The sequence below is a fragment of the Hyperolius riggenbachi genome, chromosome 11 (assembly GCF_040937935.1).
Source record: "Hyperolius riggenbachi isolate aHypRig1 chromosome 11, aHypRig1.pri, whole genome shotgun sequence".
Lineage (NCBI taxonomy): Eukaryota > Metazoa > Chordata > Amphibia > Anura > Hyperoliidae > Hyperolius > Hyperolius riggenbachi.
In genome coordinates, this window is record NC_090656.1 from 251,435,957 (window position 1) to 251,461,591 (window position 25,635).

At 46.1% G+C, this 25,635-nt stretch overlaps 1 protein-coding gene across 2 annotated transcripts in view; it reads right to left on the reverse strand.

Annotated features, from left to right (window-relative positions):
- Positions 1-592: 592 nt before the first annotated feature.
- Positions 593-25,635, reverse strand: part of TFIP11 (tuftelin interacting protein 11) — a 54,023-nt gene continuing 28,980 nt past the window's right edge. For both annotated transcript variants that reach the window (XM_068259730.1, XM_068259731.1), the window contains exons 8-13: positions 22,433-22,536; positions 10,288-10,456; positions 8,593-8,836; positions 6,586-6,728; positions 5,022-5,187; positions 593-2,907 (exon numbers count right to left, since the gene is read on the reverse strand). In XM_068259730.1, coding sequence (XP_068115831.1) covers positions 2,558-2,907; positions 5,022-5,187; positions 6,586-6,728; positions 8,593-8,836; positions 10,288-10,456; positions 22,433-22,536 — 1,176 coding nt within the window. In that variant the 3' untranslated portion in view covers positions 593-2,557. The remainder of the gene's footprint in view (positions 2,908-5,021; positions 5,188-6,585; positions 6,729-8,592; positions 8,837-10,287; positions 10,457-22,432; positions 22,537-25,635) is intronic.

A 25,635-nucleotide genomic window follows, 5' to 3' on the forward strand; every position in this document is an offset into this window, starting at 1 on the left:
AGGTTTTTGGCCTTTTTTCAAATGCAGGAGATTTTTAAAATCGCCCACAAAACGCTAGTGCAATGAATCTCTATGACAAGGTTCATATCAGCGCAGTTTGTGCGCTGTGGATAAAGCAAAGCGGTGCCTGTACCATTTTTGGGGTGTTTTTTCTATAATAGAAGGTTTATGAAGAGCGCTAAACGCACTCACAAAACCGATTTATACGGCGATTGCGTTCGTGTTTTTTTAGAATAAATACATTGTATTTATTCTTTTCCGGGTCAAAGAGTTCACTTCCTGACTTGCGTCAGAGAGTGAATTATAAAACCGCTCTGGAAAAGCGCTTAGAAAAGCTTTTTCACCAGAAACGCAGCGCGCAGTAGAGGGGGGGGGGGGGGGGGGGAAATCGCAAAACGTTTGCATTTTCGATTTTAGGTGTGAATGAGGCCTGATTGAAGTTTTGAGTAGCAATGTGGTGTTCAGTGGTAATTGCGATACAGAGAATGATGAGGACATGACATTTATATACAGGGACGTTACATTAGAAAGAATCGTATAAATCAAAAAGATCAAAAGTTGATTTGAGTGAAATGTTATTCAATCCATCCAACTTTTAAAACATCAACATTTTTTAAATGCAGTAAATCCCGAACACCGTATTTGGTACATTGAACAACTTTTTCGAAACGTTCAATCAAATGAAAAATTTGGATTGGTTGCTTCAAATCATACAAAAATAGAAAAAAAAACAAAAAAATAACAAAAACATAAAAAACTTGAGGTGTGTGGCTACTTTTAGACTGGACAGCATCAGTGCAAGGCATACATAAATAGGTCTGTATGGGAAGCAATTGGGAACCTGGAGTCTTATGCTGGGGATACACAGGTCGTTTTGTAGCTGATTAGATGGTTCGATAATTTCCGACATGTCCAATCTCCCTTTCGATTGCTTTGCCGCTCGATATCTGATAGAAGTGAATGGAAAAAGATAAGAAAAACGAGCGTAAGAGAAGAATAGAGAGCTGAATTGGGAGCTGAAATCGAGTGGCAAAAGCGAACCGCGTATTCCCAGCAGAACAGTGTGCCTATAAGTCGTGGTGAACCACAATCACTGGGAGTTTGTAAAAAACAAAAACCTAAAAGCCCCCTTTTACCAAAAGAAAAAAATAAAATATTCTAAGTATAAGAGGACAGTTTTATATTTAGCACACCTTTTTAAGGAGGCGTTTAGGTTCATTTTACGGGCTGGGACCCACTAGGGCATTCTTGGCAGCGTTTTTGGATTGCCGACAATCAACGGTGATTAAAAAAAATAAAATAAAAAATATATACACACTTTTCCATTGTATTTAAATGTGTCTGAACCCACAAGTGTGATTGCGATAAGGTGCAATCGCTGGACATGCAGCATTTTAAGTGTTCAATGCCAAGTGTAGAAGGACCCCAAAATCGCTTTGAAAAGCAATTTTGCAGCCATTTGGGGGCTGGGCGATTTTAATTTTAAAATTATACTTACTGGGTGTCTCGAGATCCGGCTTCTGTCTGTAGCCCCGCCCACTAGGAGAGGTCACAGGTGCTTCTTTGATTGGTCCTATAGAAGCACCTATGAAGTCTTCCATTAGGGGGTGGGGCTACAGACAGATGCCAGACATCAGGACACCAGGTAAGCATAAAGTTTATTTAAAAAAAAAAAAACGCTAATCGGAAGTGTTATACAGTTTACTTTACAGCGCTTCAGAATGGAGCAAAACGCGAATGGAATCACTGCACAGCGCTGCTGCGATTTTAAAGCACACCGGGGGTTCCAGCCCTGCTAGTTTGTACAATCCTAGTGGTTCTGTTTCACCCCAACTTAACTGGGTACTTTATAAATGAACTACAACAGAGTACTTGGGGCACATTTTTCTCTATTAGCATTGTGGCAGGCACAACCTACTGAAACTTCAAACAAATAAAATCTTAAAGATGTTTCCAAAAAAAATATCAATATACTTCTCATACAAAAATGACAGCTTTCACATTTCAGTTGTAGAAACGATCTGCATATTTACATTGTTTTGGGGGGTTATTCAGCAAGGAAGCAGAGTTCAAAACTAATGGGCAAAATACAGTGGCTTATGTGCCAACATTTCACTCCATACTTCCTAGACAAGTGTAGGTCGAGTTCTGATTAGCTGATACGGGATGCTGTGATTGGCATGATACCCGGTGGTCCGACTGCTGGCTCCGGTAGGAAAACACTGAAGAGGAGCTCACAAGTGGTGTCACGGCCACAGACAAGGTCTCGTACTCTGCACGCTATCCCTGGCTGTGTACACAGGACTCTGCGGTGAGGTTGTATGATGAGCTCTGTACAATGTCTACGTACAGAGGACAAGGTCTTGTACTCTGCACGGCATCCTTGGCCGTGTACATAGGGCTCTGCGGTGTGTTAGCTGGTGAGCTCTGTACAATGTTTCCATACAGAGGACAAGGTCTCGTACTCTGCATGGTATCCTTGCAAGTGTATGTAGGACTCTGCGGTGAGTTTGCTGGTGAGCTTTGTACAATGTCTCCGTACAGAACATGATGAAGTCTACTTGGCCATGTCGATAAGACTCTGCAGAGAGGTGGGCACCCACGTCTTCTCCCCCTGGACATACACCACGCCTCTGTCTATGTAGATCACAATCCGGTTGAAGTTGTAGAGCTGCTTGCCCTCGTGTCTCTTGCCGATCAGGGGCATGAAGACGATGTTATGCTCCTCCGCTTTGGATTGGATGAGGTCCTTGAAGTTCATGGGCACCGTGGCGGCCCCGATGCCCCTCTGTGCGATGCTCTCCGCCTCGCGGCGCTCCTGCATGGCTTCATACTGGAAGTCTTTCCTCCGCTCGGTCTGCGTCAGGTAAGCTATGCTCTCACGGGCTCCGGGCTGCATGTACGCTCCTGGGGGAGGGAAACACATGGGCAGGGTTATTTACAGGAACATATAATGCACAGGACGCTCAACCAGGTCCCCGCCCTGCAGGTGAAAACTAGTACTGCAGCTCAGCGACCCCAAAACATTCCATGATCTATAGGTGCCCCGCCACACATACAATTATGGACATGCAGCAGCAATTAATAAGATAAAAGACAATATGATAAGTGTAGACACGATAACAACCACTCTCCCAACAGCTACAACTAAAAGTCCAAATTGTCCGCCATGGTAAAACCACACCTGCCTATAACCCTCCCCCTCCATATCGACACCAGTTCATGTATTAAAGTGAACCGCCGGACTAAAAATCGACTCAGCAGCACTGAAAAGGCTTGGTGTTTCTTTAACAGTTTCACAGCATCAGAACTTTGTTTCTCTTCTTCTGTGCAGCTAAAAATGAGGCTTGTATAAAACTGCCCGGGCATTTTCCCCTGATGCTGTGCAAAGCATGATGGGATTTCTGATGTTGTTGTTCTCGTTCTGCTGTTTTGGTGCAATTTTATTTTTTTTACATTTTGAATTTGACATTTGAAGCCTAGCGTGTGCAGCTGGGAGGGGTAATCAGGACACAGGACAGTTGGAACTGTGTCTCCTGCTCCCTGTCACCTCCTTTCAACCAAAAAGATGGCTGCCCCCATGACCAAGATGGCAGCCCCCATGAATCACAAACATTTTCCTGTTCTTTTAAAACAGGGTGGGTAAGAGATTATATTACCTATCTATTCTAATTAACATAACTAATGTAACTTGATGACAGTATGTTTGTTTAGGCTGAAGTTCCCCTTTAATTTCTCTCCACTTAAAGGGAACCTGAAGTGAGAGTAATACGGAGGATGCCATTCTCTCTCTGTCTGACTTCTGTGCTGATGCCCCGCCTCTAGTACTATAAGTCACTGGCCCAGAATGAGCGGTTCTAGACTTTCTGCTGCCTGAAGCAAACATTGTAAGTGTGCACACACACACACACACGTGCATGCACGCGCACACATGCACACACACGCACACACTACATACACACACTACATACACACACACACACCACACACACACACACCACACACACACACGCACACACACACACACACACACACACACGCACACACGCACACGCACACACACGCACACATACATATACACACACACACACACACACACACACACACACGATTGTGAGAGAGAAAGATTGGCAGTACCACTACATAGTGCTGCATGTCGCCCCCTTCAGTATGTCGTCTTAACTGCATGATTCAGGCAGCTTCATTATAGATCTGTCCCTGCTGGTGTGACTCCACTGGCTGCATTCTTTCTGTAGGTGTGACTCAAACAACTAAAGCCAAAAGCTCAGCAGGGCTGCCAGGCAACAGGCATTGTTTATAAGGGAATGAAGAAGGCAGCCTTCTTATTCTCACTTCACGTTCCCTTTCAAGTGAACCAGAGATGAAAATTAACTAATGAGATAAGCAATTGGATCTGTCCTCCTACTCCTAAAAATGACTCTTCGATATCTCAAGGTTGTATTTTATGTATAAACATTTACAACGCAGATTTAATGTTATAGTCTCTGCTCAACTGCAGCGTCTCAAGAGTCCCAGAGTGAAAATACATGAACTATTCACCTTTGTATCTTTTCCTCTCACAGTAAAAAGCCCAGATATCTGCTTAGGAAAGTGTTTTATAGCTGTAATTTATTATCAGTGAGCAGACTGAGTCCTGACTGGAGAAAAACGGTCAGTTCCATAGTTAATTATAAACTCTTTCAGGCAGGGAAAAGAAAAAAAAAGTAGCAAAGCATAAGTGTCTGTATGCTTGTCACTGTATATGCACATGTCTATCGCACCATGTCACGTCATCTCCGGTACACTTTAAAAACACCAGTGCATGTTGACCTGAACCTAACGTAAACATAACTCCTACCTGCAACAAAAGCCTCCAGAGCCCCTAACCCCTCCCTCCCCACCTAAGGAATACCCCCTTCAGTAGGTATTACTGTCAGATTCACCAGGACACGGGAGCACGCCACAGCTGGAAGAGGCCATATACAACTTCTGCCTGACCAGACGAGAGACCACATACTCACCAACATTGGAGGCCACCGCTCTGTTCATGATGTCCAGGGCCTCGTTGAAACGTTCCTTGATTCCTGGATGGGCCAACACCTGGTCCGAGAACATCGACTTCCAGCCCAGATACCACTTGGTGATCTCCTCATAGTTGGGGTTGTTACTGAGCCAGGAACACAACACCTGTCAGAGGAGAATAATACCATCAGGACAGGTCAGGTATGTAATAATATCACGTATTTAGGATTTGACACGTTATTGCTGAAAATCAGTAATTTATACCCAGCACAGTCCAATAGAAACGTGAAAATCCTGAAAATTCAGGGCGGACTTACAAATAACAGCATTTCCAAAAATCTTCCAAGGTAGCTACCCCAGAGGTGACTGGTTCCTCTCGCTGGAGGCTACCTAATAATGGGGGCAGGTCTGGCTGATTATCAATACTGGGGAGGGGACCTGCCCAATTCTGGGGGCACATCTGGATATACTGGGTAGGGACACGCACCTAATACTGGGGGCAGGTCAGGCTACCTACACTGAGGAGTGGGGATACCTAATAATGGGGACATATCTGGCTATACTGGGTGGGGGAAGGGGCAGCCTAAAACTGGGGGTACATCTGGATATACTGGGTGGGGGGGGGGGGGGGACACCTAATACTGGGGGCAGCTCTGGCTACCTATACTGAGGAGTGGGGGATAGCTAATAATGGGGACATATCTGGCTATACTGGGTGGGGGAAGGGGGAGCATCCTAAAACTGAGGGCACATCTGGTTACTTACTGAGGGCACATCTGCTACCTGTACTGGGATAGGTACAAGTCATTGGGGGGGGGGGGGGGGGGGGGAGGAGAGAACCTATTGTGGTCTACAAGTCAAAAAGCCAAGGACGAGCCCTATATGGACCACTGTACGGCTGTAGACCTTCCTGGACAATTAAACCCCTTTCAATATCATGAGATTAGTTTGCCATTTAATAGCACAACCAAGTCCTGAAACTGATGTCAGAAGTATATCAGGAGGATCCCTCTTTCCCCCAGTTCCTTTTCTCCATTGATTGCCTGATGAAGCGGGGTTTTGCCCGTGAAACGCGTTGCATAATGGAGCTACAATTAAATGTTATTTTTATGATAAAATAATGAATCCCAGTCTGTTTTTCCTTGAGGGAGGTAAATCCGCCAACTTCCCCCTTTTCAAACTGTTTTTAGATGTTTTTATTCTACATTGGCGCCTCTGTTTAATACAATTGGTATCTAGTCTAGTCCACCCCTGGAGGAGGGGTTGCATCCCAGTCTTTCCTATCTACAGGGAGCGACTTTTTATACCCAAGTGGAGTCAGGTTATAATTCTCCCCACCTGCAACTAAGTGGTTACTTAACTAGTAATTCATACTTGTGAGTATAACCATTATTGGTTTACTTTGCTCATTGGCAATACAAACTACTACACTACATCGGGCTCTCGGTCTCCTCCTTTTGTTTTACATATATCAGGAGGATGTGAAAGCCCGTGTACACTGGCCCTATGCCTGAACCAGGATATGACATCACACAGTGAGAGGCGGGGCTACGATCCACTTACCTGCAGCCACTTAGGGAAGAAATGTTTCTCCACGAGGCCGACGAGGCTGGACAGAGAGATCATCCCCTCCCAGTCCATAACCCAGAGGAAGACGTCCATGTGCTGCTGGTGAGGATTGATGATAAATTCCGCCAGACACATACCTGTCACACAAGAGGACAGTCACATCATACACAGGTTATATATAACCGGCTCTATGTGGTCCGGTGTTAAGCTGGCCATGCATATGGAGACTTTACAGGATGACCGACCTTCAGTTTCAATAAGTTTACCGAATCAGAGGAATATCTGTACCGCATCAGGTCTGATAAATCCATGTTTGATTTGGTGCCAAAACTGGGTGAAAGGATCAGTCAGACATGTTGGAAAAGCTTGATTGCAAGTGCCTGGTGGGGTGCATGGCGGTAACAGCGCATGATATTACAATGACCGATGTACCCCAGGCTGGTGTCTCCCCAGGTGTAAAGTGATTCCCCCTGTGCAGTGTCAGGAGTCAGTCTCACCGCTACACTGTCATGACTTCGGTCCTTCTCCCCATCACTACGAGAGCCTGTGCCGCGTGACATCATAACGCACATGGTGGTATGTGTTACATGCGCTCGAGTGGACCGCGGACACGGCAGAGGCCAGAAATCATGCCTGCATGGAGGCACAAAGCACAGGCCCCAGGGAGTTACTTTTATACTTGGGGGCCTGCTAGGCAGTTTCTGATGTATTTCATGCTGAACTCTATCAGATATCGGTTTGTGGTGTATGGGCAGGCAACAGATCTCTCTCTGATCAGATTCGATTAGAGAGGGATCGGTCTCATGGTCGATCTGCCCACAACAAAAGGTTCTTTAGGATCAGGACAGCTCCATCCCTGGACGTGTTTAAATCCAGACTGAAAACCCACTTGCTCAGTTTGGCATTTGCAGAAGTATAATTTTTGTTGTGTTAACACTTCATCCTACTACCAATTACTGAATCAAAGAGCCTAAGCGCTTTGAGTCCTACGGGAGAAAAGCGCTATATAAATGTTATTATTGTTAATGCCATACAGGCTAACTGTACAAGATTGCAAGCATTCAAAACTAAGTTTCTTCTTCAGGCATGATGCAGAACTGGATCAGTACCAAAACACGCTGTTCTTTACATGCACCTGATTTTCTGGGTGTATTCTGCATTATAAAGCTACGGTAGATGCAATCCCTTCCAATAAATCCCCACTTGCTTTTAAATGTAAAAAGGTCAATCTAAACCCAGTGCCTGAACTGCTGTGTCATCGTGAGCACCTCATGAGACAACGGCACTCCTGCTAACACAGCCAGACCGTTAAGGCGCTGATTGACCTGAGGAAGTGAGAAAGGTCTCACGAAACGCGTTCTTTTTTAGCACTTGAATAAATAAACCTTTTTCCAGTCATACTGGTCCCTTTCTTCAGTAGAGGTAAGACCAACACTGCCTCTCCTATTTAAACTTTTTTTTAAAGTGTTTTATATATATTAAGCGCCTCCGTCAGTGTTTCTGCAAGGTTACACCTCTTTTGGGCGGTAGTAGTTTTTTAGTTGTTCCCCTAAAGAACTTCCAAAGATTGTGTTCAGCCAGATCCTGTACAGCAGACCTGAAAAACTGGCCTGAGTGGGGATGGTCATTTTCCTGTAGGCTCACAGTGGTTGCAATTTTGTGGGTATAATCTACATATCTAGACACAATAATTCAATTATCCAGTGATATTGCACTATTTGGCTCCTGATCCCTCTTTTTTTTTTCTGGTGTTCAGGTGACAACCAGGTATCATTTTTTGAGAGTGGTCAATATAACACCTGCTCTGCATGGGAGCTCTGTGCTGGAGGGACAAGTTTGGGGGGAGGGGGGGGGGCACAGTCCAGGCTCCACCTAGTAGTCGTTATGCCTCCGATCCAGGGTTTTTATCATTTTTTATACAATTCTGTGGAGCTTTTCTTCAATATGTAGGAGAGAGCCAGCGTCTGTATCTGTATACGTTATAAAAGCAAGAGAACTCACCCAACTTGGGCACAATGTTTTTCACCATGAAGGCTTCCCAGGATCCGGGAGTGAAGACCTCCTTCCAGGGCTGAAGGATCAGCTTGGCGGAGGAGTCGCTGGGGTGCCACTTCTGCAGGGCATTGGCCAGCTTGTTCCTGATTGGAGAGAACAGCGGCTCCAGCCGGGATTGCATGAGAGGCAGCCAGGGGTGGATCCAGGAGTGGATGGGTACCGTGTCCGTCAGAGGGTTCCAACTCTCCACCTAAAGGTCAACAACAACACATAAGATTCTGCTACCGTATTTTTTTTTTAGTTTAAAGAGGAACTCCAGTGAACATTTTACTGTTGGCAGGTGATGTAGCTGCTGCATGGTTTTTGGCAGTTGGAAACAGCTGTAAACAGCTATTTCCCACAATGCAACAAGGTTCGCAGACAGGAAACTGCCCAAAAAAGTACGAACTTTTCTTGTGGGAGGGGTTTCACCACAATATCAGTCATACAGCGCCCCCTTATGGTCGGTTTGTGAAAAGGAATAGATTTCTCATGTAAAAGGGGGTATCACAGCTACTGATTGGGATAAAGTTCAATTTTTGGTAGGAGTTTCTCTTTAAGATGCACCTAGGTTCAGAGGGCAAAAATCTGGGGAGAAAAAAAAAAAATACCCAACCTAGTGGGTCTCTAGTGCAGGGGCTTCTTATGGACCCGACATCCCTCCCCCTCCCAACTGTCTCTAATTTACACTATCTACACTACACCAATCCCTGCTGCCCTACCAACTAAGGTACACAGCAATGCACTTCACTACACTGCCCTAAACAACGCACCAATTTAAAACACTGCACTTTACTACACTAAACTGCACTACAACACCTGATCCTGCCCCTGCGCTCCTCTCCCCCTCGCTCCAGCCAAAAGGCTCTTCTCCCTCTCCAGGTGGCGCTCACAAAAGCTGCCGCCTCTGCCTCTGTACATCTTGTCCTCAGTTCCTCCTACTTCCTGTTCAGTGCATGTGCACTGGGGTCACGCATGACCGCGGAGAATGTGCACTTAGCAGTAAGTAGGAGGTGGCCAGGCGCAATGGATGACCCAGTGTATAGAGGCAGAGGTGGCAGGGAGGAGAAGAGCATCGCGGCTGGAGCAGGAGAAGAGCGCGGCAGTAAAACTGGTAAAAGCTTCCCTGCGCACTCAGGACCTCTGGCACCAAGGTTTGCCGTATATTTGGCATATAAGACACACTCACTCTCCCCCCCCAGTGGCATATAAGTGCGTCTTATATGCCAAAAAATACAGTAAGTCCAGTGGCATCAGTCTGTACCATCGCCTTCCGTCTACTCACTGGACCTCCACACTGGTGACACTAAACAAAACGTACATTTCCTGGCCTCTATAAAAGGATTACTCACGACAGGATAGAGGATAAACTGATGACCAGTTGTGGATCATTTATTTCCAACAACTTCTATCTAGAGAGTTTGCACACAGCTTAACCCTTTCCAGTGACTAGGCCCGACAGCGGCCTCTTCCTCTACAGGTCCAATACACTACAGGACATAGCAGCATGCAAATGAACCAATCAAATCCTGCTGAAGGTAAAATTCAATTGGTCCATTTCCAAGCTGCATACATTTGCATAATCCTGCATCAACTCAAAATAATATGCATCTCATTAACCATCCCTACTAGATATTTGATCAGGACACAGTAGACGCTTACCTCCTTCTGTAACTTGGGGAAAATGAGTTGATCCAGTATGTTATCCAGAATCCAGATGGGTAATATGTGGACCCAGCTGTCCAGGAAGTCCACCATGGGGGAGCAATTTCTGGGCTGCCACAGACTGATGATGTTCCTCAGAAAGGGAATCCACGTGTCCCACAAAAGCCTGCAGAGAAACGGATGCCATCACCAACATGCCTGGAGACGAGGGATAGCCAATGAGACGCAAATAATTCTGAGGTGGTGCTAATTTTATGTAGCTTGAAAACCAACGAATCACATGCTGCAAGCTGGCTGGATTTGATTGGTCCATTTTCAGGCTGCATTTATACCCGATTAGCATAAAAATCTGCATCAGTGCAGAATCATGTGAAATCTTACTGACCATCCCTACTGGGTACATACATACTGTTTATATACACTGCACAAGCTGGTCCGGCAGTTAGTACAAGGACACAATACAAGCACACAGAGAAAGCAGCCAGCTCACCACTGCACAAGACAAAGGCCTCAATTCACCAGTGGTTACCGACCTATTTATCTCATGGGAGGTAATTTACCTCCTGTGATATCTCCAAATAGCAATTCTCCAGAAGTATAGGGTGAAAGATCGACAGAGAAATCCATGCGATAAATAGGCGATAGTCGTTATTTTTTCTCAAAATCACAATTCACCAGGGAAAAAAGGGGGTGTGGCCATTCGTTATTTTTTCATCTATTTTTCCCCTGAATGTACCTGGAGATATGTGGTTTTTCTTACAGCTGCTGCAGCTCACTCTGCAGCTAGTTTACTAGCAGCACACAGTAACAGCTTATACTGTACATATTTCAGGCACCAGAGAGCAGCTCACTCTGCAGCTAGTTTACTAGCAGCACACAGTAACAGCCTATACTGTGCATATTTCAGGCACCAGAGAGCAGCTCACTCTGCAGCTAGTGTACTAGCAGCACACAGTAACAGCATATACTGTACATATTTCAGGCACCAGAGAGCAGCTCACTCTCTGCAGCTAGTTTACTAGCAGCACACAGTAACAGCATATACTGTACATATTTCAGGCACCAGAGAGCAGCTCACTCTGCAGCTAGTGTACTAGCAGCACACAGTAACAGCATATACTGTACATATTTCAGGCACCGGAGAGCAGCACACACTGCAGCTAGTGTACTAGCAGCACACAGTAACAGCATATACTGTGCATATTTCAGGCACCAGAGAGCAGCTCACTCTGCAGCTAGTTTACTAGCAGCACACAGTAACAGCTTATACTGTACATATTTCAGGCACCGGAGAGCAGCACACACTGCAGCTAGTGTACTAGCAGCACACAGTAACAGCATATACTGTACATATTTCAGGCACCAGAGAGCAGCACACACTGCAGCTAGTGTACTAGCAGCACACAGTAACAGCCTATACTGTACATATTTCAGGCACCAGAGAGCAGCACACACTGCTGCTAGTGTACTAGCAGCACACAGTAACAGCCTATACTGTACATATTTCAGGCACCAGAGAGCAGCACACACTGCAGCTAGTTTACTAGCAGCACACAGTAACAGCCTATACTGTACATATTTCAGGCACCAGAGAGCAGCTCACTCTGCAGCTAGTTTACTAGCAGCACACAGTAACAGCCTATACTGTGCATATTTCAGGCACCAGAGAGCAGCTCACTCTGCAGCTAGTTTACTAGCAGCACACAGAAAGGCCTGGTGCACACCAGAGGAGTTTTTCTGAGCGTTTTGAGTTTTTAAATCTGCTGCTAATGTTATCCTATGTGTCTGTGCACACTGGAACAAGGAGGTTTTGTAAAAAAAACCATAGCATTACATTGGGAAGAGCTTTTAGAGGTTTCAAAAGCTCTTCCCAATGTAATGCTATGGGGTTTTTTACAAAACCTCCTTGCTCCAGTGTGCACAGACACATAGGATAACATTAGCAGCAGATTTAAAAACTCAAAACGCTCAGAAAAACTCCTTTGGTGTGCACCAGGCCTAACAGCTTATACTGTGCATATTTCAGGCACCAGAGAGCAGCTCACTCTGCAGCTAGTTTACTAGCAGCACACAGTAACAGCTTATACTGTACATATTTCAGGCACCAGAGAGCAGCTCACTCTCTGCAGCTAGTTTACTAGCAGCACACAGTAACAGCCTATACTGTGCATATTTCAGGCACCAGAGAGCAGCTCACTCTGCAGCTAGTTTACTAGCAGCACACAGTAACAGCTTATACTGTACATATTTCAGGCACCAGAGAGCAGCACACTCTGCAGCTAGTTTACTAGCAGCACACAGTAACAGCCTATACTGTACATATTTCAGGCACCAGAGAGCAGCTCACTCTGCAGCTAGTTTACTAGCAGCACACAGTAAAAGCCTACACTGTGCATATTTCAGGCACCAGAGAGCAGCTCACTCTGCAGCTAGTTTACTAGCACAGTGTTCTCCCCAGAGCCTATTAGCCGGGCGGAGCGCCCACCTGGGTCTCTGTTCCCGCCCGGCTGATTTGATTAGCCTCCGAGTGTAAAAGCAGAGTTTCTTTCCTCTGCGTAGTTTTGAATCAGACAGGCAGCGCTGCCTCTGAGTGCAGAGACACATCTCCGCCCTCCTCCTCAGCTCCTTCCTATCAGCAGCGAGGAGGGGCGGGGGAAGCTCCTAGCACAGATGAGTCAGACCTCGGGAACTTTGCTAGAGCTGACCACTAGTGATGGGAATTCCGGCTCTTCTTGGAGAATCGGCTCTCCTGAATCGGCTCCCATTAAAGAGACGGCTCTTACGGCTCTCAATTGGCTCTTTATTAAATATCACTAGACGCCACTCAGAATCGGAGTAAAAGCCCCTCCCCCATCTCCATGACAACTCCAGACTGCTTCTTTTGCTCGGGAAATCCCTCCTGCTACTGCTCTGTTCCGCCCCTACACTCCTACAAGCTGCACGAGGAGGACTACATCTCCCAGCATGCCTCAGCGCCCTTTATTACACAGCAAACCAGAGCTGTGTGGGGCGGCTGAGGCATCGGCTCTTTCAAAACTGAGATCCGGCTCTTGTCGTTCACAGCAAAGAGCCGGCTCTTAGAGCCGGCTCGTTCGCGAACGACCCATCACTACTGACCACAGAATAGAAGGTACGGATCTATAGCTATTCCTTTTGGGGAGTCACCCGATCTCTCCCAGCAGTGGACAGAAGCTCTCCTCCTTCTCAATTATCTGTGCAGCAGATACAAAGCCCCTTCCCAGCTCCTTCCTTTCACAGGAATGTCCCGAATACTCAGATAAGTGTGGCTCATTAACATATCACCACGCTGGTCATTCAGTGTGAAGGGAGAGCTAATGAGTGGTTTACAGGGCTGTAATATGAACCTGGTGCAGCATTCACTCTGCCCCCTGCACTTCATGCCAGACTGACATCTTGTGTGTCAGTGATTGTTAAATCACTGTGATATCCAGCTTTCAGTATGGGCAAATATGAATGGCAAAAAGTTCAATGGCATTTAATAACACATTTAGCCTGTCTTATCTCAGCAGTTACAGTAATTTAGGTGGAAAAAGCCATAGGTACACTGAGTTCAGCCAGAATATTTGTATACTCTCATATCACTGTACTTTTTGAACTAGCATGGTTTTTGCAGTCTCTGGAGTTGTCACCACTCTGTTGCCTGCCTGTGTGATCAACTTTAAAGAGAACCTGTAACAAAAGTTCCCCTAGGGGTACTCACCTCACTAGGGGGAAGCCTCAGGGTCCCAGTGAGGCTTCCCCCTCCACTGTAGCTGCGGTGAATCCAGCGCTGGCTCCCCCGCAGTATCTGGCAATCCTCCCTCGACAAGCGCCGATTTATTTACCTTTCCTGGCTCTAGCGGGGCGCTGTTGCGGCTCTCAGCATGGAGATAGGCAAAAAAGCCAATCTCCGTCGGGTCCGCTCCACTGCGCAGGTGGCCTGCGCAGTATACCGGCCCGACAGCGATCGCCTATTTCTGCCTATCTCTGAGCAGAGAGCGGATACTGCGCTGGAGCTGGGAAGGTAAATATTTACATCCCCGCTGTTCGGGGAGCTTTATCGCCGCCGCCGTGGGACCGAGGAGGACGGGGGAAGCCCCAATAGGATCCAGAGGCTTCCCCCACCTGAGGCAAGTACCTCCCAGGGAAGGTTTTTTTGTTACAGGTTTTCTTTAAGTCAGCACTCCTCTGCTTCTAGTGTATGTCCAGCAGCAGGAGTCACAATACATTGCATGCAGAGAGTGGTGAATGTCAGGTCATATATGTGATGATGGGTCTATGGCACTAAGGTCCCATTCACACTAAGATACTTTTCTAGGAATTTACAGAGCTTTGCTGAATGCCAGCGAACAGAGAAGCGCTATGACAAAGTTTCTCTCAGGAAGCATTCACACTATAATTGTGATGTATGTAAATCACAAATGAACTGCATACAGCATTTTGGGATTGTTTGCAGTGCGATTTTTGTTTCTTGATCGAGTTATCTCAATACTACCCCCCCCAACCAGCATTATGCCAACTTCTACCCACCTAGCGTGATCCACTCCCACCCCACCCAGTATGACCCTTTCTCTTCGTTCAGCGTTTCCTTACTTTTTCACCCAGCAGCACCCAGCGTGACCTTACTTCCCCACCCGGCTACTTTTTCATGCCACCCGGCTGGAAAATATTTCTGGGGAGAACACTGTAGCAGCACACAGTAACAGCTTATACTGTACATATTTCAGGCACCAGAGAGCAGCTCACTCTGCAGCTAGTTTACTAGCAGCACACAGTAACAGCTTATACTGTACATATTTCAGGCACCAGAGAGCAGCACACTCTGCAGCTAGTTTACTAGCAGCACACAGTAACAGCCTATACTGTACATATTTCAGGCACCAGAGAGCAGCTCACTCTGCAGCTAGTTTACTAGCAGCACACAGTAACAGCCTATACTGTACATATTTCAGGCACCAGAGAGCAGCTCACTCTCTGCAGCTAGTTTACTAGCAGCACACAGTAACAGCTTATACTGTACATATTTCAGGCACCAGAGAGCAGCTCACTCTGCAGCTAGTTTACTAGCAGCACACAGTAACAGCTTATACTGTACATATTTCAGGCACCAGAGAGCAGCTCACTCTGCAGCTAGTTTACTAGCAGCACACAGTAACAGCCTATACTGTACATATTTCAGGCACCAGAGAGCAGCTCACTCTGCAGCTAGTTTACTAGCAGCACACAGTAACAGCTTATACTGTACATATTTCAGGCACCAGAGAGCAGCTCACTCTGCAGCTAGTTTACAAGCAGCACACAGTAACAGCCTATACTGTACATATTTCAGGCACCAGAGAGCAGCTCACTCTCTGCAGCTAGTTTACTAGCAGCACACAGTAACAGCTTATACTGTACATATTTCAGGCACCAGAGAGCAGCTCACTCTGCAGCTAGTTTACTAGCAGCACACAGTAACAGCCTATACTGTACATATTTCAGGCACCAGAGAGCAGCTCACTCTGCAGCTAGTTTACTAGCAGCACACAGTAACAGCCTATACTGTACATATTTCAGGCACCAGAGAGCAGCTCACTCTGCAGCTAGTTTACTAGCAGCACACAGTAACAGCTTATACTGTACATATTTCAGGCACCAGAGAGCAGCTCACTCTGATGCTAGTTTACTAGCAGCACACAGTAACAGCCTATACTGTGCATATTTCAGGCACCAGAGAGCAGCACACACTGCAGCTAGTTTACTAGCAGCACACAGTAACAGCCTATACTGTGCATATTTCAGGCACCAGAGAGCAGCACACACTGCAGCTAGTTTACTAGCAGCACACAGTAACAGCCTATACTGTGCATATTTCAGGCACCAGAGAGCAGCACACTCTGCAGCTAGTTTACTAGCAGCACACAGTAACAGCCTACACTGTGCATATTTCAGGCACCAGAGAGCAGCACACTCTGCAGCTAGTTTACTAGCAGCACACAGTAACAGCCTACACTGTGCATATTTCAGGCACCAGAGAGCAGCTCACTCTGCAGCTAGTTTACTAGCAGCACACAGTAACAGCCTACACTGTGCATATTTCAGGCACCAGAGAGCAGCTCACTCTGCAGCTAGTTTACTAGCAGCACACAGTAACAGCCTACACTGTGCATATTTCAGGCACCAGAGAGCAGCTCACTCTGCAGCTAGTTTACTAGCAGCACACAGTAACAGCCTACACTGTGCATATTTCAGGCACCAGAGAGCAGCTCACTCTGCAGCTAGTTTACTAGCAGCACACAGTAACAGCCTACACTGTGCATATTTCAGGCACCAGAGAGCAGCTCACTCTGCAGCTAGTTTACTAGCAGCACACAGTAACAGCTTATACTGTGCATATTTCAGACACCAGAGAGCAGCTCACTCTGCAGCTAGTTTACTAGCAGCACACAGTAACAGCTTATACTGTGCATATTTCAGGCACCAGAGAGCAGCTCACTCTGCAGCTAGTTTACTAGCAGCACACAGTAACAGCCTATACTGTACATATTTCAGGCACCAGAGAGCAGCTCACTCTGCAGCTAGTTTACTAGCAGCACACAGTAACAGCCTATACTGTACATATTTCAGGCAGCAGAGAGCAGCCCATTTACACTATTTAGCATATTAAGCAATATTAAGTATTTACAATATTAACCACTTCAGGATTCTGTGTACGCTTAAGTACGCCCCTGAATCCTGAAGTGGATTCCACGGAACGGCCGCTCGTATGAGCGGCCGTTCCATGTCAGTTCACGGAGGGTGTCTCCGTGAACACCCTGCGAGCCGATCGGAAATGTAAACACACAGGGAAGATCTTCCCCGGTGTTTACATGTATACGGCGCTGCTGCGCAGCAGCGCCGTAGAGGAGATCGGCGATCCCCGGCCTCTGATTGGCCGGGGATCGCCGGCATCTGATAGGCTAAAGCCTATCCCATCAGGCGCAGGACGGAAATCCGTCCTGCGCCGCTCACAGGGGGAGGGAGAGGGAGGGAAGGAGGCCAGGAAGCGCTGCGGAGGGGGGCTTTGAAGAGCTCCCCCCGCAAGCGCAAGCAGCCGGCGGCGATCAAACCCCCCCCCCAGCAGGACATCCCCCTAGTGGGGAAAAAGGGGGGGGGGAAGTCTGATCGGCCTGGCTGCTATCTGATCGGTGCTGTGGGCTGGAGAGCCCACGCAGCACCAATCAGCAAAAAACAACGTGGTACAGAAGTGGTTAACCATTTCGGCCGCCCGGACATGAAGCTCACGTCCGGGCAGCAGCTCTGCTGCAAACGCGGCCGCGCCCCCGTGGTGTACCCCTGGGATCAGTGAACGGGAACATGGTTCCCGATCACCGATCCCTGTCCCCCGCAGAAAAAACAAAGCGCTCTCACAAGAAGCTTCAATTCTTCTGCCCAGAAAAATGTTGCATCCCCCTTGTACTTCTGCTTAGCGAGAAGTACAAGGAGGGAAAACAAAAATGAAGGTGGCCATCTTCTGGCCAAATAGTAAAACTACATCTACATATTTTTTACATTACAATTTACACATATAACACTGAAAATTAACTGTTTATGTCCCACACCAAAATATTACCCAAATAAAATTTTTAATGGAAAAAAAAAATTAAAAAAAAGACAAATAGTTTCCTAAGGGTCTGAACTTTTTAAATATGCATTTGGAGGGGGTATACTACAAACATTTTTTTAATTATAAGCTTGTAAATAGTGATGGACGCAAAACTGAAACAATGCACCTTTATTTCCAAATAAAATCTTGGCGCCATACATTGTGATAGGGACAAAATCTAAATGGTATACTAACCGAGACAAACAGGCAAATAAAATACATAGGTTTTAATTAGGATTGCGTGGATTATTTTAAAGCTATAATGGCCGAGAACTGAGAAATAATGAATTTTTTCCATTTTTTTTATTAATCCTGTTAAAATGCATTTATAAATAAATAATGCTTAGCAAAATGTACCACCCAAAGAAAGCCTAATTAGTGGCGGAAAAACAAGATATAGTTCAATAAATTGCGATAAGTAGTGATAAAGTTATTAGTGAATGAATGGGAGGTGAAAATTGCTCTGGTGCATAAGGTGAAAAATCCCCGCGGGCTGAAATGGTTAAGTGGATGGGTAAAACGAAGGAGGAATCTGGATACATTTTTCATTGGGAGGGGGTGTGAAAATGTATCCAAATACCTCCTCCATTTCACCCATCCACTTAATATTGTAAATGCTTAATATTGCTTAATATACTTAATATGCAGAACGGAGGGAGGGATTTGTAATGGAAGGAAGGGGTCAAAAAACGGAGGGAAACCCTCTGAGGTCACATGCTGGTAATAACCTCCTCCTCCTACCCACAATCCTTTACTTCCAGCATCCAGAGAGGCAAAGTATCGCATGCAAATCACTAACACCGCATAACTATCGAATGTTTATTGCACGGTTTTCGCATCCATATCGCTCTCTTTCCCTCCTTCCACCAACAGGGCCCTAGTCATCTGCAGAGAGTCCCTGGCTTCAAGCTGTGCTGATGGCCCATCCATCAGGTATAGGTGACAAGCACCATGACAGAAGCAATCTAGAGTGGAAAAACTCAGACACTCTGGCTCCTTCCCTAGCAGGGGAGCCGACATGTGGCTTGCTGCTGCCAGCTTCAAAAAGAACCTCACCTAGGGATGACCTGCTGTCAATCCCAAATGTAGATCATATTCCATAAACTGCTATATGTGTCATATTTTCTGTGTTGCCAGGCTGGCAGACCCTCCAAACTAACAGAGCATGCTTGGCCCTATCTGGCGCTGGTTCTGAGAACATTTCAGAACATTCTGAGGTAAAGACTGTCAGTTAGGCAGTTCGAAAGTGCCCTGATGATACCACAGGGGTCCCACCCCTCATGTTTGGTATCAGGCTGCTGGGTACATCGAGGCAGACCTGAAAATATTAGTAAATCTGCCCTGACCTGTACGGTTCTGTGAGATAGAGCCCATATGTGGTTAAGGTATGATTTCTGGTTCCCAGGACAAGGGGAGGACTCATCTCATGTTCTAAGGGGGCGTGTGGCTCCCGCCCTCACTCCCTCCTACTGGATCAGGGGCATAAGAACGGCAGAGGAGCCAAACTCAGTGTTCTCCACCCTGAAACATCTTGAACTCATCTGTGCCAGCTTGAGGATATGCTGGCATCCACCTGGTCTGAACTCTGAACTTTGATTGAAACCAAGAACTTTATGATTCTTCCCACAAAAAGGACATCTTTCCAGGAACTAAGTATTTTTTCTCCCTTTTATTTTTCATACTGGCTATTACTGTTTTAATAATTGTTGATTTTAATAATTGTCTGTATATATTAATTATTTATATTGCCTTGAATAAACGACTTTATCAAAGTCATTCACTGTCCGCTACCCTGCTTATCAGCCGCACAACTGAACCAGACCTCTGGAGAGACGCTACTACTATTGTATTGTGGTTAACTAGACGTAATATAGTGTGTTTAACCGTTTTTTTATTCGCAGGACTAGTCAGTCAGTGGGCTCCTCGGTCCCATGGTAACCGAGGTGGTGGCAGATACCCTGAAATCGTGTAAAGTAATTACCCATATCTCACGGGCTCCCTTCTGGTTTGTCTGCGGTTTGTCCCAACGGTTCCTGCGCATTGACTGCGACCAGAGTTCGCACGACCCGTGCGCTGGCGACCAAAGCTTGCATGGTCTGTGTGCTGAAACCGATTGGAAGGCAATCTGTGGTCTGACCACAAGGGCTCCTGTGACATCTTATCTAAAGTTTAGATAGTTTACACAGCAAATCTAGCTGCAAACAGCTTCAACAGTATGTGATTATGTATTCCTGTGATACAATGAGGGCAGCTATGTTATGTTTGTCACATTACACACAGGCAAACTGCTCTGCATCTCCAGCCCTCTGCCTGTGACAAATTCAGTCCCCTCTCCTCCTCCCCTCTGCCTCTGAAATCTCTTGCTAGTAACCTCCTCCTGCCCAGACTGAGCTCCCATAAGCCCCTGCTACCTGGGACTGAGTGCCAAGGCTCTCTGGAGAAGCTGTGGTCGAGGCTTGTTTAGTTTATAGGGAATTAGAAAACAAAGAAGTAATTGGCTTGAGGAACACCCTATAAACTATATGAAAGGAACACAATTATGCAATGAGTAAAAGATTATCTTGGATCCACTTTAAAGAGGAACTGTACAGAAAATAACAATGAATAACGGATTTTATTTTTTTTTTATTATATTTATTTATAGGCCATTTAGTCTTGTAAAATGTCTATTGTAAAAATCTAGAGATGGGATAAAGCCCAAATTCTCGAGTCCAACAAGATTTTCGATTTTCTTGAATCTTTCAAATTTTGAATCTGAGGAATCCTGTACATAAGAATTGTGTGATCCGGGTAAGAATAGTAGTTAGATTTAGAATATACTATTCCAAGTTCAACCAATGTTAACGCAGAAAAACGCAAACTCATGGTTTTCCGCACAGACAAGCGTGCTCACAAACATAAGAACAGCTGGAGTGAGAGTGATATGGAGGCTGACATATTTATTACCATTTAGCCATTTCAGCTCACAGTGTTCACCTTATGCATCCGAGCAACTTTCACCTCCCATTCATTCGCCAATAACTTTATCACTACTTCTCATACTGAAATGATCTATATCTTGTTTTTTCCACCACTAATTAGGCTTTCTATGGGTGGTACATTTTGCTAAGAATTTTATTCTTAATCCATTTTAACAGGAAGATTAAGAAAGAAATGGAAAAAAATCATCTCAGTTTTTGGCCATTATAGTTTTAAATTACTGTATATTCCTGCATATAAGACTACTTTTTATCCCTTGAAAATCTTCTGAAAAGTTGGGGGTCGTCTTATACGCCGGGTGTCATTGATGTCGGATGATACGCCCTGTCCTGTTACCGCCTCTCAGATCTGCCTGCTGAGGGAGCGCAATCTATTCTTCCACACCGCTCTGATAAACAGGTAGACAAGGGGAGCTGACCAGTCCACTTAAGGAGAGTTGACCAATGCAACAAGTCAATTGACTATATACTGTTATATACTGGGTAACACATACAGTACAGCACCAGTATCTGTTCATACACAGCACTAATACATGATTTTTTAATTTTTATTTTAATTTGGTGTGCGTTGGAAGAGGGGAAGTCTTATACAGCGAGTATATCCCAAGCTCTATATTTTAACTGGAAAAGTTGGGGGGTCGTCTTATACGCCCAGTCGTCTTATACGCCGGAATATACGGTAATACATGCTACCGTAATTAAAACTCGTGCGTTTTATTTGCCCATCTGTCCCGGTTATTACACCGTTTAAATTATGTCCCTATCACAATTTATGGCGCCGATATTTTATTTGGAAATAAAGGTGCATTTTTTCAATTTGCTTCCATCACTATTTACAAGCTTATAAATTAAAAAAAAATTACATTAATATACTCTCTTGACATGCATATTTAAAAAGTTCAGACCCTTAGGTAACTTTTTTTATTGTAATTTTTATTTTCAAATTAAAAATGTTTGGTGGGTAATTTTTGGCGTGGGAGGTAAACATATAATTTTAACTGTAATATAATGTATTTATATATTAAAAAAATGTATGCGGGTTTAGTTCTACTATTTGGCCACAAGATGGCCAGTCAAAAAGTCCTGGATGCGAAAACTTTTTTTATGCAGAAAGACCGCGGCCATTGATAAGAGGCCGTCCGTTTTTTCTGCCGGGGACTTTGATCGATGAATGAGATCTATATTACCATTCATTGATCTGGGAACTACCGGCAGGAGCAGGCAGCAGCAACTGCAGTCTATCTGGAAGGATATATTCGTCCAGATAGGCTTAAATGGTTAAATAATACCAGTTGCCCTGCTGATCCTCTGCATCTAATACTTTTAGCAATAGACCCTGAAGAAGCATGCAGCAGATCAGGTGCTCTGACTTAAGTGTGACTGGATTACCTGCATGCTTGGTGTGTGATTCAGACACTACTGCAGCCAAAGAGATCAGCAGGACGGCCAGATGACTGGCAATGTTTAAAAGGAAACGTCCAGATCCCTATCAGTTAGGGTTACCTTATCCTTGAAATACTTGCCAAATTGTGGTCCTTACCTGTGATAGGGGTCCATGGCTGCATCCTGGGCGCTATGAGACAGGTGTCCCTCTTCTAATAGGTCCTTCCACTGCATCATAACTTCAATGCCATATGTAGGATCCTAAGAGAAGAGTAATAAATACATAATAAAAAAAACACACATACAGAAAACAACCTATAGAGTATTAAAGGATTATTGTATTGCACAAAGAAAACAACCTTTTCTACGTGACCTCTGCTGTGACGTGTGGTTCCCCAATGACTGGGGTCGGGTCCCCTAATTAAAATGCACAGTTACCCAAAATGTCCCCAATTTCACTATAGAATAGTTTCCGTATACCTTTATAGCTGAGGCACACTTGAGATTGCTAGTATTTTTTGAGAGCAATTTTGATATTAACAACAGAATTTTGGATATGAGATTTTGGCCACGGCATTCTCTGAATTAGTTTCGAAAATGCTGCAGGCATCGCCATTGTGGCAAATCGTAATCGCTCCTGTAGCATGCCTGCCATAGGCTTTCATTAGCCTTGCAGTTTCTGGAGTTGCTGGCAGTTCCTAGATAGCACATATCGCTGCTCAATCAGTTCTAGTAGGCCCCATGCCACTTTTTGGAGCCCTTTTCACTGCATCCCTGCAAAAACGGAGCAGGTTGAAGGTGAAAACTGGCGCACCCTGCTCCTGCACAAGTCCCAGCGGCGTTCATTCCTATTCCCCCTCCAGGCCGCCATGGACTCTCGGTAATACATAATTCGGGCTGCCAGCTGTTTTTAAAGTAATTTGGGCTCCGTCTTGACGGCATCCAAATGACAGTGCGAGGGCTGCTATAGCACATTACAGCCACAGCCTCTAGCGGCGCATGGCACGCTCCGATTTCGAGTGCTGTTTCGAGTGTAGGGACCCTTTTGAAAGGATGGAACCTCAGCGCTGGGGAAACTGGTTTAGTACAAAATGCTTCTGCATTCCATGCAATCCATGTCAGAAGTAACTATCCTCCATTAGTGTGACTGAATACAAATTGCATTCTAGTTTTTATCATTACTAGAGTCCCAGCCTGTTGTGAGTGTCTGAGAGCAGAGGATTATTGTTTGTTTTGTATGTAAATTTATCATTCCTCTGAGCACCTCCTTTCCCCTTTAAATCCTGGGCCCTTAGCAGGATGAGCACAGCTTCCCTTGCTTCTGGCAGTATGAGTACATGAGTACTGTGATCTATTACATCGGAAAGAAGACAGAAGCTTATAACCATTTTTCCACCATCTCTGTCCACTTCTCTGCCTGATATAACAAATGTTGACACCCCTATAACTTCAGTTCCCAATGCCTAGTGCTTAGGGGGAATATTTGACTCCTTTCTCCAACTCAAAAACATCTTGCAGCCGACCTTTTCTCACTTAAGACACAACTAAAATGTTAATACATGCTCTTATAATATCACATCTGGACTATTGTAACATACTACTTTGTGGACTACCTTCTAACAGACTGGCCCCTCTCCAATTTGTACTGAACTCAGCTGCTCATTCTCTTCTCGCTCCTCCTCTGCTGCTCCTCTCTGCCATGCTCTTCACTGGTTGCCAATTACCCAGAGGATCCAGTTCAAACTTCTAACCCTAATCTACAAAGCTCTCCACAATCTCTCTCCCTCGTACATATCCTCACTAATTTTCTTGTTAAATCTTTTTTTATTGAAGTTTTCATCAAGCAGATATTATACATGTTCATCTCGTTTGTACAGATATAACAGAGTATAATGTATAACAGATTTGTATGTAATGAACAGAATAACAAAACATGTAAGTAGCTTTGAATCTTCCTATGGAAGTGTTGTTATAAATTTGATATTGTGATAGCCAGACACTATATAAATATAGTCATGACATAGTCTTCCTTAAAGGGAAGGTCCAAGCAAAAAAAAAAAATGAGTTTTACTTACCTGGGGCTTCTACCAGCCCCCTGCAGCCATCCTGTGCCCTCGTAGTCACTCACTGCTGCTCCAGTCCCCCGCCACCAGCTAGTTCTGCTTCTACCAGCCCCATGCAGCCATCCTGTGCCCTCGTAGTCACTCACTGCTGCTCCAGTCCCCCGCCACCAGCTAGTTCTGCTTCTACCAGCCCCCTGCAGCCATCCTGTGCCCTCGTAGTCACTCACTGCTGCTCCAGTCCCCCGCCGCCAGCTAGTTCTGCTTCTACCAGCCCCCTGCAGCCATCCTGTGCCCTCGTAGTCACTCACTGCTGCTCCAGTCCCCCGCCACCAGCTAGTTCTGCTTCTACCAGCCCCATGCAGCCATCCTGTGCCCTCGTAGTCACTCACTGCTGCTCCAGTCCCCCGCCGCCAGCTAGTTCTGCTTCTACCAGCCCCATGCAGCCATTCTGTGCCCTCGTAGTCACTCACTGCTGCTCCAGTCCTCCGCCGCCAGCTAGTTCTGCTTCTACCAGCCAGCCCCATGCAGCCATCCTGTGCCCTCGTAGTCACTCACTGCTGCTCCAGTCCCCCGCCGCCAGCTAGTTCTGCTTCTACCAGCCAGCCCCATGCAGCCATCCTGTGCCCTCGTAGTCACTCACTGCTGCTCCAGTCCCCCGCCACCAGCTAGTTCTGCTTCTACCAGCCCCCTGCAGCCATCCTGTGCCCTCGTAGTCACTCACTGCTGCTCCAGTCCCCCGCCACCAGCTAGTTCTGCTTCTACCAGCCCCATGCAGCCATCCTGTGCCCTCGTAGTCACTCACTGCTGCTCCAGTCCCCCGCCGCCAGCTAGTTCTGCTTCTACCAGCCCCCTGCAGCCATCCTGTGCCCTCGTAGTCACTCACTGCTGCTCCAGTCCCCCGCCACCAGCTAGTTCTGCTTCTACCAGCCCCATGCAGCCATCCTGTGCCCTCGTAGTCACTCACTGCTGCTCCAGTCCCCCGCCGCCAGCTAGTTCTGCTTCTACCAGCCCCATGCAGCCATCCTGTGCCCTCGTAGTCACTCACTGCTGCTCCAGTCCCCCGCCGCCAGCTAGTTCTGCTTCTACCAGCCCCATGCAGCCATCCTGTGCCCTCGTAGTCACTCACTGCTGCTTCAGTCCCCCGCCACCAGCTAGTTCTGCTTCTACCAGCCCCCTGCAGCCATCCTGTGCCCTCGTAGTCAGTCACTGCTGCTCCAGTCTCCCGCCACCAGCTAGTTCTGCTTCTACCAGCCCCATGCAGCCATCCTGTGCCCTCGTAGTCACTCACTGCTGCTCC